We start from the raw sequence: 19,071 nt of genomic DNA on the forward strand, positions 1-19,071 counted from the left end.
CTTTCGCACAATGCACGCTGGAATCCGATTATTTGATCCTATTTTCAGGTAAATGTCCCTGCTAAGCAACACTGTGCATCCCCATTCACTCAAAAGCTTCACACACAGAACACTAGTTTTACTTCACAAAATCTGAAAATGAAGAACAGATACTAAGGATGACTGCAGACTCCAGTGTTGCAGTTCAGAAACATCCACCCAAAAGCAAATTTAAATAATCATTCAGCATGTTTACATTAACGTGTTCACAAATCACAACTCTGTTTGTACCATGAAAGATAGTTTGATTTCAGCAGGCCTGTAATTTTAGAGTTGTTGAGACTCGCCAATAGAAAGAATGCAGCGATCTGAGAAAAATGCAGGAATGTCTGGCGTGTTGCGATTTATATAACTATTTTCATATGGACAGAGTTTGTGGATTTTTGTAAATAGGACGCCTAGGCAGAGACATTTCTCAGGAATTTTCAGAAGAAACTGAAAACTTCTAATTCCAACGTATAATTTTTTTTTTTCAAAAACACATCCAAAAAACATTATTAACAGGTTATGAGTTGTTTACACAATGTATTTCCATAGAAACATAAATCATACTGACCAACTCAAAGTGACATTTGTCAGAATTTCCAGCTGAGTTGAGCCTCAGCACTTCTCTGGAAAGATTAGATCACACACACACACACACACCAGCAAAAGGCAGTCTAAACAGCTGTGGGAATATCTGGAGTCGGCAAAAAAAAGAGGTTACACTATTCCTTCCCCGTCCCACCAAACCGTGGAAAAGAGAGAGAAAGACTAATTAAGAGAGAGACAAGAACATAATAATAGAGTCTTTCTGAGGACATCTGTTTCCCATACAATTAATTTGAAGGGCCCACCCAAATAGATTTGACCCAACGCTGAAAGACTTGAAAAGAGAGACTGCTGCATGACAAGACACATAGATCAACCAGAAGGACACTTGGACAGCGCAGGCCTCTGCCAAGGCCAACAGTCCAGTCTTCTATGGTATGCAATTCTATATGCAAAACCACTATATATGTCTGAATGCATTTCCAAAACTATTAGAATTCTGACAATATGTTTGTGTCGTCTGAAGCCTCGTCATCTGAGCTGTGCATTTATTATGTACTTCTAAACTGGAAATATTTCACATACCTAACATACCTTTGTGAAAACCAGAAATCACTTAATTATCACGTACAGATATTAAATGCTCAGACTGGCATCACATCATGAACATGGCAGCTTGTTTTCAAAGACAGTTGCTATGAAAAACTGTGTTCACGAGAAAAAAAGTTTTACATGAGTCAACTTTAAATTAATTTCTGTGGTGGATTTTATTGCCAACAATTATTTGAATGTGAGTCAGCACATAATTAACATAATGTGTGGGTATTTACGTTTCCAAAGCCACACCTTAGTTTGAGAAAGAAGCTTTGTTATGATTGTGGCAGTGTTACAATTGTACTCTAACAACTGCTCTCTGTATCAAGTTTGAAGAACTGCATGTTTAGTCAGAGCCATCAATCACTGTTAGTCAACTGTGATCAGACTGTCAAACTAGGCAGCACTGATCAAATATGAACCGAGATTCTGTCATTGTATTGTCAATTTCTCGCCTCAAATATTTTCAGAAACATATTTTAGTGTACTGTTCAGCTGTAAACTGAAAAAGTTTGTGACCCGGCCACCACGTTGGATACAGTCAAGCGAAACACTGCCCACCAGGCTGAACCGACTTTCTCATTTTACAGCTAAACGGTACACTAAAATATGTTACTGAAAACATTTGAGGTGAGAAAAAGGTAGTGTTGGGAAGGTTACTTTTTAAATGAGAGATGACTAGCTACTCTGTTAAAATGTGATAACCCATGTAACTACATTGTGACTGTATCAAAGTAATGTAACTTATTACATTTGATTCCTTTTCATTCCTTTTCTAACACAGTTTTTTAACTGGATAATAAACTTGAAAAGTCCTAAAAACATAAGCACACAACTGAAATTTGTCGCTGAAATTTGACGCAACATCTTTGGCGACCCATGGTGTCCAGAAATTTGCCATAAGATGACTTTCCAGGATGGCAAAAAGATGTTGTGTTGTATGTATGAATGTTATATTCTACGTATAAGCTTTTTACTGAGACCCCTTTGTTAGTAAATGTGATTTAATTACATATTATTTTTCAGTAACCTTTCAGGAACAGTTTCCATATACAATATTTTGTAATTTAATTACATAACCCAACACTGGAAAAAGGCAATGCAGTAACAGAATCTTGATTCATATTTGATCAGTGCTGCCTAGTATGACAGTTGCACTTCATGAGTCGTGATTGATATGATTGACCTGTTTTAAAGACTCCTCAGCTGTGATGGGATGTTTTTGTTCACACACAGTAAGGCCATTGGAAGTGATACAAGGCAATAGAATAGGCAGAGGAGTATGATTTTTTCACAGTTTATCTGTCTCATTCAGTGCTGTGAGACAGTTACAGCAAATATGACAAAAGTTATTTCTTTCTATAAAAGTTACCCACTACAGCTTTAAGGAATGTGGAATATAATTTGTGTATCTGTGAGTTTCTGTGAGTTTCATTAAAACAGGACTGGTAGTTTACCCATAATCATGCTGATAAACAGTCAAACAAACCAAACCAAAAATATAACCTCCTGGGCAGAGGTAATAATAGGTCAGACAGACAGGTGTCTGTGATGGTAGTGTGGGTTACCTGCTCAGGGTGTTGCCAGCCTGTTATCTCAGCCACTGTGTTGAAGGAGTCAGCATCAGGCAGAGTCTTGGCTTCCATTGTGAGTCTGACCACAACCTTCTGGCCTCTCTGTGCCATACGTGACATCAGCTCAGCATCCTCTATGGTGATACAGGCTGTGGGGATACGCTTCACTCCATCTTGGTAGTCCTGCCAACCAGTGTGGGGACTAGAGAGGCAAAGACAGGGACATGTGAATCTTCAGATTAAACCTTCATTTCACCGAGGGTATCTCCTCATAGTTTAGATAGATCGATAGATACCTGTTAATAGAGAATGGAGTAACAGATCGAATGAGTGAGGCCACAGCGCCCACTTTGGCTGCCTCAGAGGCACCAAGTTCACGGTAAGCCACCGTCTCCCCGTAGCTCACAAATGGTTGGTTAAAGACCACAATCTTCCCTATGGCCTCACTGGCTCTATGCTTCAGTTCCTCAAAAGACTGAACCACCAATACCTCTGCCTCGATTCCTGGAGAGATAAGAGAGAGACATGGAGGAGTAAAAGGGAAGTGGATGACAGATTACAGGCATTAAAAGGATTTTATATAGTAGGGTTTTTACCCTCAGCAGGCGTCCCTACACTGCTACCCAGTCCCAGTATAGCCAGACTTTTGGCCCTGGGTGCAATCATTTCTGCACTCTCCTTCCCTCTGACCCAGTGAGGGATTTTGACCGGCTCTGGAGTAAAAAAAGGGTGAAAGGGGACAAAAAAACTACAGTTACACTAACCAGAGACATTGCTGTAAAAGATCCCTTAATTTGTGTAACATTATCCTCATTGCACACTCCTCCCATCCTGCGTCCAAGCGAGACAGATGACAAGGCATACTCACCTAAATGTACATCCAGCCCATCCTGTGACATAGCATTGTACATGTATTTGATGGCCAACTCCAGGTTGTGTGAGCCACTGACACGGTTCCCTATGGTGTCGGTGAAGTCGGCCAGCCGTCTGTGAGAGCGGTTCTGGGCAGCTCCAAACACAGCTAGGTCAATAATCTTTTTGGCCACATCAGTATAGCCTGCAACCTCTGCAGCTATGTCTGAGAAGGAATTCACACAGAAAAAAAGGAACTCAGGGTTATAATTAAATCTTTTTTGTTATCAAGAGTATCTTTTAACCTTTGAAAAAGCTTTTCAGCCATAAATTCAAAGGGAGTAAATACAGTGTCCTTGTCACTCGACTGAGGAGGCAGATATACAGTCATGCATGCCACTATATTATATAATTTTATTGGCACATAATTCAAGGCTTGTACGATCTGTTCCAAAAACATGTATAATAGGTCAAGGATGCAATATAAGTACACAGTGACTACCTTACACAGCATGAGTAAGCTGTGATTAAACTGAGCATAATGACTGAGTCTGCATACCTAGTGTCAATCTGTGATAAATGGACTGGTAGGTGGGTGTGGTCTAATATATCCCAAATAAGTGAAGCAAGGATCACAGGATAGGGATTTAGCATCTAGGTTTAACACTGGGTTCCTGTTCTACTGTTTGTTTTCCTATACTAAAGCCCATTCACACTCTTAGTCCATCCACTCAGGTGGTTTCACTTATGGTGCCTGATTAGACCTGTTCTCAAGAATGTGCTTGATTGACAGCTTGCTCACTCTTCTTTTAGCTTTGTTGCACCTGCTAGGGCGGGACAGTTTGTATTGTTGTTTGTTTAAAGAGTTCGGTAATGTTTCATCATTCCCAGCAAAGCTCCACCACACCTCAACCTGATTATAGCGTCTAATTAGCTAGAGAAATTTGACTAGAGTGGAGACAGAGTGTGCCAAGGGTGGTCTCAGGATAAATGCCAAGAAAACTGGGGTCATTATCTACAACATCCTCCTTGACCAAGCACCTCTAATGACTTCAGAAGGTACTGCTCTGAAAGAAGTCAATGACTTTAAACACCTTGGCTAATGGATCAACTCAACAGAGCAGGACATTTAAGTGAGGAAAGCTCTAGCGTCAAAGGCCCTAAACAGCATGGCCATGTGTGGAAGTCCAACCTCTCCAGACATACCAAGCTCAGCTTCTTCTCAGCTAGCGTAGACTCTGTTCTCCTATATGAATGTGAATGCTGGACCCTGAAGCCCAACCTGCTTCATGGTCCGGCATTCAATAAGGTGAGCATCCCTGGATGAATAATGCAACAGAATGCTACGTACAGTACTAATCATGAATCAGGGCGTGCATGTCACCATCAAGAATCTATAGAGGTGCCTAGGGTGAGTGAGACATGGCATCGAGGAGAATGAGACTGGCCGCTCACTGCCAGAGACACTGGAAGCTCCCAGCCTGCAAACTGGTGCTGTGACAGCCAACACATGGACATTGTTCACAAGGACGTCCCACATCAACATACGTTGGTGAGCTAGCCAGATGCACATTGGATCGACATGACTAGAGATGCCAATGAAAGGAGGGCAAATTTTATACACTTTGGGTGTGCATGGCCTTTAACCTATTTCACTTCAACCTATTCCACTGAATTAAAAAGTACTGCTGGCAACCCTTATGTCCACACACTCACATAACTCTGTCCATCACTACATGTGTGAAGGTAGGAGGGTTTAGGTTACCTTTGCTTGCAGTTTGATTGGATACAGCACCAGCTGCAGCCAAAGACCTTATAGATCCAGCAGAGTAAGGGTGACAGCCACACTGAGCTGACAGCATTAGGAGAAACATGAAGAGGGAGAGGAGGATGGGTGGTCCACCTTCCTGAGACATCTGCAGACAGAAAGAACATGCTTGTTAGCAGCACATCATTAATGCAACAAATTCATACTGACAACAGGGGATATTACAGTGATCTACAGCACCAAACATGTTAATGACTGAATATAATCCTACAGACATGGCTCCTTATTATGCAATTTAACACTGTAGCATTATACACACTAGTGTTTGGCTCGAGCAGAGAAACTAAGCTAACAGTAAATGTTAACATCACAGTTTTACTTTCAGCCTGACATTAGTGGTCCCGCTTTCCATTTAAATACACAACCAAGACAAAAGCGGTGACGTATCAACAGTCACATTCACTGAGCTTATCTTTTACCAGCAACCGAAAGTTAAGATAAGACATTATCAGATTAATACAGACGAACGGAGGATGGAGAGAAACGTTTAAAGTTCAGAGACAGACAATGAATTTAAAGCTTAAATTTTAACCTCTATAAAATATCATAAACACGAACCCTTCAGGCCAAGTTAGTGTCTTTGTTTTTGTGGACGTTACAAGCTGTTATGCAGTTTTAAAATACTCTCACAGACGACAGTAATACCGAAACTTAAACACCGTTTCCGTGCTCGTGATTTAAGCGAGCCTGACGAAAAAGTAAACTTCCGGTCCGACTGTTTTCAAAATAAAAGCGCCTTTTTTTTTGCTATACAGTCTGTGGAAGTAGCAAAATATGTTATAACCCCCAAAAAACTTTCCACATAAACTAATATGACACTAAAAAGCAAAAAATGTAAATGAATCTATTCAACACATTTGGCATGTGTCATGCATTTCAGTACTATTTGCATAATATATTACTGCACACAGTATTTGTCATACAATACAGGTCAGTATAAGCAAAGCATACAAAGATTTAGACCCAGGAATATTATTTAAAGTCATAACAGACCTCTAATAATTAATTCAGTTCAATTCAGTTTTATTTATAAAGCCCAATATCACAAATCTCAATTTGCCTCAGAGGGCTTTACATTATACCCTCACAGCAGATAAGGAACAACTCCCCCCAAAACAAACCCTTTAACGGGGGAAAAAATGGTAGAAACCTAAGGAAGAGCAACTGAGGAGGGATTCCTCTTCAGGATTTAGGTTCACACCTGACACTATTTACCTGTTGTTTCATTCATAGATTGTACTCACCTTTAATTAAAATTCAGACAAAACTACATCACAAATTGTACTTGAATTTGTAATCCCAGCATAAATCAAGTACTTGCTCTAAAACTGACATGAATGAAGGAATATGATACTCTTGTTATTATAGTTAGCATTATGTGAAGATGTGATTCTTGATAGAGAAGTATCAAGTGTACTTGCAGAACTCTGAAAGAGGAACAATACAGCTTGATATATGAACCGCATTGGTGTGACTTTGACTATTAAATTGCAAAAAATACATCCCTGTCAATGCGGCCTTATTCTCACATTACATAGAAACCAGATTATGAAGTATAAGGATGAAAAACAACGACTGGCCAGCCCACTCAGTGTAAAAGTCCATGGTACGGGCAGGGAGTCCAAAAATGCATCTGAGGTGCTCTGACTGTAATTAAAATGCTTTATTAATACATGGATATATGGATTTATGTTTGTTTTTTTATCCTTATATGGCTATTTGCCCCATCCTTGAAGAACTGCCTGCTTTTTTCCTCACTGTCAGATTATAAAGTACGTTGGGGCACTTTAATATAATGTGTTTTCTTCTGATATTTCCACAGCTCCTCATCAACAAGTTTATTTGCCAAAAAGATGTGCAGTGTTTGGTATGTATTGTATCAACCCTGAAGAAAACACAGTACTTCTCTGCCCACATCCCAATCTGTGGTTTTCATCCCCCGTCCTCTACCACTAATCATCTGCGTTCCTCTGCAGTCATTGGCATTCACTGTGAATGTCCCACCCTGTGAGAAGGGTCAGATTAATGTTTACTTGTGCTTTTCTTACACTCTACTACTACCTCAGTGTATTACTTTATTTGTGAATGTGTGTACTTGAGTTTGACTTCTGTTTATTTTTAAGCCATTTGCTCTTTGCTTAGTGATATATGACACTGTCTCTCTGTGTTTCACCAGCCTCTTTCTTCACTGTTCCATCTGCCATTTGTGTTTTCTTCTCTGCATCATTGGATTGGAAAACATCTGACCATTTGGCTGCATTCGCATGCTGCTGGCTTGGTTTCACACAGTGGTTTGAAAACTTTTTTTTCTGGCACCTACGTTTGTAAGAGGATGTTTTTTGAGGCTGGGAGGAAATATTTTTCTGTGCTACTGTGCAAACAACTGGAACAAAAGCTACAACTGAGTGCTTTTACCTGCAGCTGACCTTTCAATGTGGGAACATTTAACACAACGTGTCATAACCAATAGCTCACTGCAAACTTGAAGTGCCCAGTCAGAGCTTTTGTGAAACACTATAGAATAATGAAGGGATTGTTTAAAGAATCTGGTCTCAGTTTTGCCTATTTTGTCTATATGGAAACATTAACTTTTTGCCTCAGAGGCAAAAAAGTCCACAGATTTGTATATGTAGGAGGAATATAGATAAAAAGGGGGGATGAAAGGCAAACAGGTCAATAAGAGGGCAGAGAGAAAAAGGAACCAGGAGGTGGTTGAATATTAGCACACATGCTGTTGAGTGAATACATGTGCTGTCCGTGGATGTGTGTGTACGAGACTGAAGAAGGAATGTACGCTCGGACCAATCCCCAAAGCCAAAAAAATGACAAACAGCCAGTTTTAGAATTGCATTAAAGCCACATCTTTTATGCAGTAGTGAACCTCATAAAGTACACCATTTCAGCAACACAGTTCTCCATTGGTCAAATCATGTGCTTAGGTCACGATTTGATCTGTGAGATGAGTTTTGGTAGATCGCCACCATTGTGTGGGTATTTATTTGTTCAAACCAAGGCCTCGGTCAATTCATATTCAACTTCGGTTAAACTTAAAATTAAAGATTCAACATATTTACAAGGAACTTATTATTCATCTCTAATCATTTATCAAATGTATTCCTATGAAAAAGGGTGTTTTTAAAAAAATCTATGAAACTGAAAATGAATTGAACCAAGACTTGTCAAATACATTTAAAATACAAACATTTAATAACAAGACTGAGCAGTAGGCACAAAGAGGCTTAGATCATGAGTAAATACTGTACAATCCCAATTTATCACTGACATGTTAACCTGGATTATAGTCTTAGCATAAGCAATTATAAATTAATACATATAAATTATAGTATCATCGACATACTGTATAATCTTACAGAGATCCTACAACAGAAAAGTTATTGTGTGTCATCACCTGTTGGATTGCTAGCAAGAGCTAACCCATTGTCCTGACCCTCTATGCTTAGGGTTTATGTTAGACATTTCATACGTCCATACAAACAGAAATGTCAGAGTTTTTCCTAGCCTACACTGGCACAGTGGAGTCTAGCCCAGAATTAACCCAGTTAAGGTTCTGTACAGCTTAAAGGTAAAGCAACTGTGAATGAATGTCTACAATGTAATGTGAGGCACAGAGGATTCAAGCACCCAACAATATTCACGTCATCAACGGTAAGTCACAGTGGGTTAGTTATAAGATTGCGTTGTTTATTCCAGCCATGGTAAATGGGTAGTTTGTATTTGCATTCAGAAAACTGCTTGAACGAAGTACTTTCTATTATGGAAAATATAATTTTGTCACATAAACTCTATTAAGACTTGACTAAAAAACAAAATAAATGTAGCCTTACTCACCTTTTTTTTTTTACTGATGTTACTGCCTCATCAAACTCTTAATAGACACAAACACTGCTGCTACAAACTTTACAACAGATAGTAGCAGTGACCTTTGAAACTAGATGATGTAAAAACAAGCAAAAATAATGACTTCGGCCTTATTAGAAACATCCTATACCAACTTAACATCTCTTAGGGTCAGAGTTAAGTCAGGGCTGCAAAAATAAAAACGAATACAATTTCAGTAAGAATGTGTGGAAAGGGGACAGGCCAACTCATAATTCAACCACTTAGCCCCACCTCTCTGTGTGTACAGACACAGTCATTTTGATGACCAGAGTTTGTTTTTAAAAAATTTATTTGACCTTTTCACAAAGATTGTAAGGCCACAGACAGAGTTGCTTCAAGACAACATTCCCCCCATTTCAATAAAAGGCTGGTGTAAAAAGTACAGTTCTTTGACACATATTAGGCAGTAAGTAGCTGGTTAAAATTCATCAACGCCTACACATAGGGAAAATCCCAAATATTGTCAGTAAAATCTAAATTTAACAGGGTGTATACAAGGAAGTATTAGGTGCTATTAAAAGGGAAACCACCCTGTTGTTGCTGTTAATTGCCTCGTGTCTTTACCGACGCCTTAAAAGTCTCTGGAAGCTTCCGTGCTCCTTTGGTTGGCTGGTTGAGGTAAAGATTGACAACTGACAAACGTGTTTAACCTGACATGCTTGCACTATCTTACATTGCGACAAATTTAAAATAATCTGTAAATAGTGAATAAATTACTAATTTGGGATAATCGTGTCAGTCACACTGTCACTGTCCCTTTAAGATCAAACCTGCTATTGTAGCTGTACAGAGCTGACAGTCAGAGGAATGTGCTGTGGCCGCTTCAGAAAACCCTGGTCACTGTCACGGTTCCTGAATTATAGTCATTAGCCTTGGCTCTACCTTAGCAATTCTGCTCCACGTGCTCACTGCACTCAGTCACTGAATAAAATTATCCTGAAAATATTATTAATATTGGGTGCAAGGCTGCCACTGAACACAGCTAAAAGACTGAAATCTCTTTTTTTTAAATGGCTTACAGAAGTATAATCTCTAAACATCAAAAGACATTGAAAAAGCTTGTAAAAATAATTTTTCAAAAGACAAATAAAGCACATTTATATTTGGTCAGTTCTATAAGTGTCAAATATCTGTGAGAAAACAACAAAAATATGTACCTGCAGAGTAACAAAATCTCTCATTCCAATACTGGACAGCATATGAAAAAAACATATTCATTCCTCATAACAACAACAACAAAAAATCTTCAAATCAGCAAAGAAAGCGTACAGTAAATGAAATGTAACAATGAAAAATGTTAAACACATCTGACCTCAAATAAAGGGACAAGGGTTTAAATTTGTGAAGGCCCTTCGTAATACTAATCCCATACGTGGTACCATTTTCATTAACAGCATTGCGTTAAGGCTATTCATATGTTTCTGTGAACTTCCTCAATGTTGTTAAGCTGAGCTGAGACAGGTCAGGCTGTAGTTCTGCTAAATGGGACAATCGATCTGTCTAATGCAGAACCAAGTCCAGCCAAGTGTGGTTCAGACACAGAAATAACGTGAATATAAAGGCACAGTGTTTTCAGTATTTTAAAGTTGATGACTTTCCTACACTAGAGCAGTTGTGATTTATTGTGACACTCTAGTAAAGATTCCTTACTCAAAATTTCGGATGTGTATTTAACATCCTCTCCCAGAATGGAACAATAGGAATGTATTTTAATAGTCTTATTTGTTCCCTTATGACATCTTCTTCACAAACACTGAACATCATATGGCAAGATGTGAAAGGGAAGCAGAGGAGGAAGGTAGGAAAATGAAAAGATGCTGGGAGCACTGACGAAGCACAGAGGTGCTTGACTTCAAACTTCATCAAGAGGAATCGTCTTCAGTTGTTTATAGATCCATTCTTAGTCCTGCTTGGGAGGAGACAGACTCCCCTTTTGGTCAGTTCAGGCGTAGAACTCCTTGGTAGGCGCTTTTTGATAGGCTGTTGTGGAAACTTTGGTGTCTCCCAGGTCGTAGCTACCTTCGTCCTTCTTCTTCATGCGGTAGGCGAGGAGGGCGAGAAGGAAAACAGCACAGAGGAATCCGACCACTCCACATGCTATCACCGCTGGAGAGGACATAAAAAAAAAATGTAATTGTTTTTGACAGTGTCCCACACCTGCTGCAAATGTATGCTTTATCATAAAAACCTTTTTCTGTTTCGTCTTTAGATACTTTCAGTGAATCAACTCATTAAACCAGACATGTGATTCAGTAGAAATCTGTCCTCACCTGCCAGCACTTCCGTCCTTTCCCACATGTTCTCAGAGGTCACCTCCTCAGGAGAGTCCATCTCGTATATTCTGCTGCCTCGGCCACTGTTGGCCATAAGTTCATTGTCGAGCTCCTGGATCACCTTATCCTCATCTCCACGGTTTTTGGGCGTTGAGACGTCCCACCTATCCAGACTGTTGTCCTCGTTGGTATCTTTGTTTACAGTGATGTCCATGCTGAATTTGGTTGCAGTAGTCTCGCTCTGAGGCGTGCTGGTGGGGCTGGGGCTGGTCCTCTGTGTGACCCAGTCAGCTGTTGGGCCTGCCACCTGGGGGAACATATGCATTAGTTAAAGGCATGATGCACTGCATAATGCACAATGTACAAATCCTGAAATAGACATTGGAAATAAATTGTTAAATCTCTTAGTTCTTAAAGTTTTGTTATAACATGTTACAAAAGTAGGAACAGATATAGCCTCACTATAATAATTTCACATCATGAGTCAAAATGCATATAATAGATTTATTCTTGTAAAAGTGTAAAGTAAACAGTGCAATTGAATACAAGTCTGTAAACCAATAATAATGTCCGAAGACATTTCTCGACAGTATATATACCTTGTGTATTATTTGTTTGAACCTTTTAAATCATCTACAGTATATTACGAGTGGTTTATCTTGGGCCCCAAATTATAAAGATTTTCTGTCTTTGAGCCACATACCTCCTCATCATGGTTGTCCCCATTCGGTAATACGAATGGTGTTGTCTCTGTGTCCTTCACTGTGGTTGATGGGTCCTGGCTGTGCGTTGCTGTGGTTGATGGGTTGTGAGGAGAGTTCGCTGTTGGCTGTGGCTGAGTTGGAACCATTTTTTTGGAGACCGTGGTCTGAGAGAAGTTGAGGAACCTCATGAGTTCCTCTTCTTTATCTGCTCTGAAAGCTGAGATAGAGGAAACAATCACCACAAATTCCAACACACGAGAGTGAGCTTACTTTCAATATACCATTACTGATTTTAGAGTACAAACAATGTCTCTCCCTGTCACCTTTTAACAAACACATTATAGTCTTAGAATCTAATTTTGGTACAGAGTCGGTACTGTCCAAAGAAAACCATGTATCTTTAATGATGTTAAGTTAAACTTTTTCAGTCTTGAGATGATTCTCCTACTTCATAATATAAATAAATCACTTAAAAATCCACTGGATTATCTTAAAAATGACTAACCACCAAGCTAAAAACAGAGCAGTATGTTTCAGCTCATGAAAGGCTGACATTTTGTAGCTAAACGGTTTTAATCGGATAATGATGTCATGTTAATATGTGCCCTCGAGATGTTAATTAAGCAGCTCCTTTTACACGCAGGAAGAATGCAATCTGCAAGTTTTATAACCTTCTGGAATTCACCTCACCACATTTCAGTTTATAATGTGATCACACACTGAATGTTCTAACGCATTATTCACTGTGGGCATGGAGGTGAGTCACTGGCAATAAAGGCAGAGAGTATCTGACATCTGTGCGTTTCCAATAAAATGTCACCTGGTTAACTCCACATCACCTCAGGACAAACATCTGGCAGACTGTTGAGTGAGTGCTTCTGTGTCTGAATACGCAAGCACTTGTGTCTACAGGACATGTATTGCTCATTTGTCTGACATTTGCGGAGGAGTGGATAAAGTGGATTAGGGAACACACCATGAGATGAGGAAAACTTTTGTCAAACTAACTACCTGTACGGAAATTTGAATTTGAGGAAAGAAAAAAGGTACAAAAGTTTCCCAAAAGCACTTTAAAACTAAGATGAATCCCACTGTAAGTCCAGGTGCTTTCGGAAAACAGGGCCCTGGACTGTTGAAGAAAATGAAAAACGGAAAGTCTGCTAAATGTTGATGATGTATTTGGGTACTCTTCATTTATGTATTGTCTAAAACTGCTTAAAACTAAGAATGTAGTGTTGCAACCAACACGGTTTCCATTGATAAAAATAAAAAACAAAGGCAGTGGTGTCCTTACCGTAGTCACCGGATCCAGAGCCTGAACCGTCATTGTCGTCACCATCTTCATCATCTATCGGGAGGCCACCTGATGTATGGCCCTCTATGTACAGGTCATCTGTCGTGGAGAAGGGTGTCTGGGAGGAGACATAGAGCTGGAAAAGAGGAGAAAATACAGCTGTTATGATTCAAGCAGCAGAGGAATACTAACAGAGGAGACACAGACACATAGGTCTCCTCTATTCACACTTGCAGAATTCCTTTCACTAATCAAAAACATGTGAATATCTCTACAGTTTGGGAGTGAGACAATACCTCTCACAGCCTAGCCAAGTATGTCAGCGTTCACTGCTGTCTGTTTCTGTCTGATTTAACCATAGTGTGTATTGCATCCATACTGTAGCATGTACATAAAGATGGAGGCTGTTTTTTTTTTTTCATTTCGTGTGTTGTGGCAGTAATTTGTGATGCTTCACAGAGCCAGACAGAGATCTAAGTGTGTTTGAGGAGGAGAGATTGAGCAGCTTCAAAGGCAAAACACACAACAGAGACATAGACACACGCACACACAGGAAAAGCATGTTATATATGAGATTGTAGTGTAAGAAAATCTCCCACTAACCCAAACACTACACAAAGGAGTGTGATGAAAACCAAAACCTTTCTTGTCTTGTCATCTAAAGCTTGGTCTGATTTTAAAAACCAGGTTCCAACCAAAGAGATGAGGGTCTTAACTAGGTGAGGTGATTCACCACCTTGATAAAATACGACTGCCCTAATGTCTGAAGCAGAATAAAACAAGCTGTGATAACTTCAGAAAGACGGTAATATGACAAACGGCTTGCACAGACTAGAAAAACGCATGAATCAAAGAAAGCAACCTGATAATAATGAGTCTGAAATTCAAAAAGAGGGGAATGGCTCAGCAGATGTTGGTAGTAAGACAGCAAGACAGACGCACACACACATTACACACACAGACATGGATGAATATGGCCCATTGAGACCTGAAATATGTCTGGTATGTATACTATGCTTCCACTAACACAGGTGCTGAGAGAGGGAGAAAGGAGGGAGACTAAAGAAAGGAAGGAGAAAGACAGGGACAGTACTGTATGTTTCTCCTGAAACAGGTGCTAGTGATAGCAGGAGGATCTTTTAGTGCAATAAATATTTACACTGGAGAGTAAAGGTATTAATTCTACTGCATGAGTCTTCTTTTGCCAAAACTGGCCTTTCATTTCACAATGTACCTAAGAAGTGACACAAGAAGTGATCTAAAATGTGTGTTTTTATTTTATTGCTGCAGGCCAAAGCACTTTACCTAATAATGTCAGTCATCTCTTTCTCCTTGGACCACATTTTTTTGTATCAATAAACTATTGTGAATCAAAGCGCCAGACGAATTTCTTAGCTGACTTTCTTTTTTGTCTCCTGAGAGATCTGATATTTTTTATTGGAGCTGACTGAGATGTAACAAGAGACAAACCATTATGACATAAAACAGATGTTGTGTTCACTCCGTGTTGAAACAGGCCAAACAGAAAATCATTAACATCAATTTTCAATGACAGCAGAGTCTCACAATGCCAGGGCTGACGAAAATAGCAGAAGGAGCTTTCACATTCTTGCTGTCTTCAACGGGGGATTACAAAAGCAGATGCTGCACTTGTCGAAATGAAAGACACAGGGACACACAAAACTGTAACGGCTGCAGACATTAAACTAGCTCTTTAAACTTAAACTGAACTTAAAATGACTGTGGGAGTGTTCTGACTTTGGAGCGGTCTTATATTTACTGTCAAACTGGACATCACTGGTCTTGGTTGTCTGGTCTCTTTAATAGCTTTGAAAGGGAGCGGCTCATGCTCATGTCTACATTGACTGGACCGTTCCAGTGAAGGAGGTACACAATGTACATTTTGAAAATGAGCAGGATGCCCTTTTAAGGACATAACAAGGTGCTGCTGAAATGATGGATTGCCCAAAACACTGCTTGCACCTCTTAGATGTGCTTTAAACAAAATCACTCGCATGCACAGTGAAATAGGGCAAGGCTGTATGGATGAAATCATTATTACTGTCAATAAGGATAAAGTCCAGTATCAATAAATATGACAAATGTTAATGTCTTAATTTTGTTTCTTTTCAATTAATCAGTAATTTAATAAAATGTCAGGACATAGTGATCACAAATTCCTAGGGGTGACATCTTCAAATTTCTTATGTCCAACCAACGTCCTAAGCAGAGAAAAGCAGCAAATCCTTAAATTTGAGAAGCTGGCACCAGAGTAAGTTTGGCATTTATGCATGATAAATGACTGTATTGGTGTATTGGTGAATAATTATCTGTTATCGACTATCTGATTTATTGTGCAATGTAACATACAAAAAGAAATGTGAAGGCAAGATGAAATCTACTATTACTTTCTCTGTCCATCCCTTGTGCCAGAAAAAAGTTATGCAGTGGGGTTTACTGAAAAGACTTGACTCAGTCAGTCAGAGGTTACACACATCTGGAAAACATACATATGTACATAGCTCACACACATGCACACAGACCGTATATAACCATCTGGTGTCCTGGTGCTTTGTCCAAGTGAAGACAGTTTTCTGGAAACAGCCAGGTCGCAGTGATGAAACACTACAGACATGCAATAGGGTATAGTGCGTTTTGGGAGTGCATTATTGTAATCAACTAATCCATGTTTTTTTGTGTCCGCTCGATTTATTATTATAGTAAAATATTTCCTCTATGAGTTGGAAGTGGATGATAATGAGAGAGCAGTTGGGTAAAGAGTGACGTTGTGTAACAGCCAAAAGCACACAGAAGACCTGTCATCACCATCTAGATAGCGGCAGCAACACACAACACCATGTTAGAGGGGGGTGTGTGTTTGAGAAAGGCTAGGCTACATGTCATAAAGGGTTTGAACCCCCTCAACGTCAAATGTATCTGCTAATTTACAGTAGTTATAGTCTCCAAAGGCTTCACTATGGGCAAAGATATCTGATAAGAAAAGAATCAGGAGTATCCGGGTTAAGCAGATTACTTTCATTTTTACTACAGCTCTGTTGGCCTTGACAGAATTTGGTAGGACTGTAAAGAAAGACACAATATCTCCTTTTGTCGTACACATGGAAGGTATCATAATGGCCTTACATGAGATTATTTGAATCTGCTGCCCCCAAACTTAAACTCCTAGTCCACACCATTTAACAAAAGACACATTTTTTACCAGTTAAAAGGCTGAAAATATTAAAAGCTTTGTGGTGGAGCTAAGAACAGTACAAGAGAGATTCCTACCACCACCAAAACTTAGTTAGCTCTGGTTTTACAATCGCTTTAAGACATGCTGAAATTGAAAGTCAAACATAAAGGCTAACCAACAAAGCCACCAAAATGTCACAGAAACAGCAGCAAATCAGATGCTGTGAGAAAGACAGGATGTGTACAGTCATCCCTTCATATACAGTCCCGTGTTGAGCCTAATATGTTGTGACTAATGCTGTACTACTGATAAACTGAGAGCACATGAAACTAAGTTAGACCACACATTCTCCACAGTTAGAGATGGTGGCCGCCTGCTTTTATACTCATGGATTATCATCAGTAGAATGCTTTTTGTGTGTGTTTGTTTTAATGTGGTCCTTCTGTCATCTGTGTTGTTCAGAAGCACTGGGAAAATAACCATTAATAACATTAAGTGAAAGGTGTCACATGCTTCCTCTTACCTATTATGGTTGGGTCTGAAACCCACACACTTATACGCTTGCCTGGACTAGCCCGGTGGGACTCGCTGTGAGTCATCCATCCAGAAAATGACACAACTACCGGCTCACAGGCTCGGGAGCCTGTTTCAACATTCATCGTTGAGATGTGAGCAACGTCACGGACTGCCTAACCAGTAATTCTACAGCCACACTCAGAGAGAAATAGACAGTTTGAATATACACTGTAACCCATCACGCCCAGCAATTTAGGCATGGAGTCTGTGTATTAGTGGCATAAAGTGATAGGGAATCACAGCAAGTGTAAATCAGAGTATGGCATACACTTATAAAGGCACAATTTCATCAATCAGAGAAGTTGTTTTTCAATAGTCACATACATTTATGTGACATGTTGTAACATTAAATCTCATGGGGCCTTAGGTGGGAAAAAATATTACATTAAACTGTGTTTATTCTCTCTTTGTCTCCTGAACTTTTTCAGTATTTAGCCAGTGTTTACTGCCTTGCCAGCTCTGGCTACACATATCCATGACAGTCTCAGGTTTCACTTCTCTCACTTTTACAATATACAGTCCATAAATCATAAATATCATGCATTTTTGGAGAGGTGGCAAAGTTCCCTGGCTCTTGTTTGTGGCTTTAATCAAACAAGGATATTTTTGCACTTGTGACAATGCACAGAGCTCTGCTTCAGCCTGTCATTTCCAGGTGTTTTCCAGCTTTACAACACACATAGTCTCACACACACAGGGAGATATTTTCTAGTTTGGCACAAGTCCGATTTGTCAGATCAGGCAGGATTTCGTCATTCGCTGCATTTATATCCAACTTAAATATTCATCAGTTTCTGATACAGAATTTCATCTTGTAAATTATGACATTTTAATACTTGTCACGAGCCCTGTGTGGGTGGGAAATCCAGGCCAGGTCTGGAGGTTTGGGTTGAAATGTCAAAGTTGTGAGCTAGAGACTGAACAGACTTTGGCCCTGTGTGAACTTGACACCAACTAGACGCATGAACTTGGCTTGAATAGACAACACAGTCTGTGGGTGAATTATCAGTAACGTTACACCCCACATCAGTCAGTTTAACGTATGTCTAATGTAAATACGGTTGGTTCCTGGGAGATACCATTCGCTCATGCTTGTTTTCATGTTAATTATTTATAGCACAGACTCACATACAACGCCCAGGTGGACCAATTAAGGAAGGTATGCTAAAAAAATAAATCTCCTGAACAAGCTAAGACGGTATAACGTCATATTTTGAGCCTAAATGGAGAAAAAACATAATCGCAACAGTCAACTGAACAAAATGAAACGTTATGGACGCTCGCATTTTCTAAGTGTATCTTAACGGCTAATTAACGTCTTTTGTCAGGATAAAAGAAACATAAAAGTCAACGTTATCGAGTAAAAAATAACGTTTACGTTTTATATAACGTTAGTTTTTTCGATATTTAAAATAAAAAAAAGTGAAATTAAAAGCTACTTACTTTTTCACTGATAAACCCAGTCGCCAGCCCGACGAGGAACAACAACCACAGATTCCTCATCTTAACTTCCAAAAAGAGACGACAGTTGTACGAGAAAATATATACACTGAGAAGAAAAGCTAACTTATATGTACTCAAAGGTAAAGTCACGTCGTTCCACTGATTCCTGGTCACGTTTTTATCGCTGGTGTTTTACGGCTACTTTGTTGAATCTCGGCTCTTTGACGGTGGACTGCTGAAAGCGTTGTGTGTGGAGCTCCTCGGGAAAAG

General features: G+C 39.5%; 2 protein-coding genes across 2 annotated transcripts in view; both read right to left on the reverse strand.

Annotated features, from left to right (window-relative positions):
• Positions 1-6,104, reverse strand: part of LOC125893405 (carboxypeptidase Q-like) — a 30,047-nt gene extending 23,943 nt beyond the window's left edge. The window contains exons 1-6 of the mRNA XM_049584067.1: positions 5,977-6,104; positions 5,356-5,506; positions 3,607-3,816; positions 3,335-3,451; positions 3,035-3,242; positions 2,733-2,940 (exon numbers count right to left, since the gene is read on the reverse strand). Of these exons, the coding sequence (XP_049440024.1) occupies positions 2,733-2,940; positions 3,035-3,242; positions 3,335-3,451; positions 3,607-3,816; positions 5,356-5,506 (894 nt within the window). The 5' untranslated portion in view covers positions 5,977-6,104. The remainder of the gene's footprint in view (positions 1-2,732; positions 2,941-3,034; positions 3,243-3,334; positions 3,452-3,606; positions 3,817-5,355; positions 5,507-5,976) is intronic.
• A 2,151-nt stretch (positions 6,105-8,255) lies between these two features.
• LOC125893409 (syndecan-2-like) lies at positions 8,256-19,071 on the reverse strand. Its single transcript, XM_049584073.1, has 5 exons — positions 18,802-19,071; positions 13,590-13,725; positions 12,295-12,512; positions 11,589-11,898; positions 8,256-11,424 (listed from the first exon to the last, which is right to left on the reverse strand). Exons 1-5 carry the CDS (start codon positions 18,859-18,861, stop codon positions 11,261-11,263), a joined length of 888 nt encoding a protein of 295 aa, XP_049440030.1. The 5' UTR covers positions 18,862-19,071; the 3' UTR covers positions 8,256-11,260.

The sequence above is a fragment of the Epinephelus fuscoguttatus genome, linkage group LG8 (assembly GCF_011397635.1).
Source record: "Epinephelus fuscoguttatus linkage group LG8, E.fuscoguttatus.final_Chr_v1".
In the NCBI taxonomy this organism is placed as follows: domain Eukaryota; kingdom Metazoa; phylum Chordata; class Actinopteri; order Perciformes; family Serranidae; genus Epinephelus; species Epinephelus fuscoguttatus.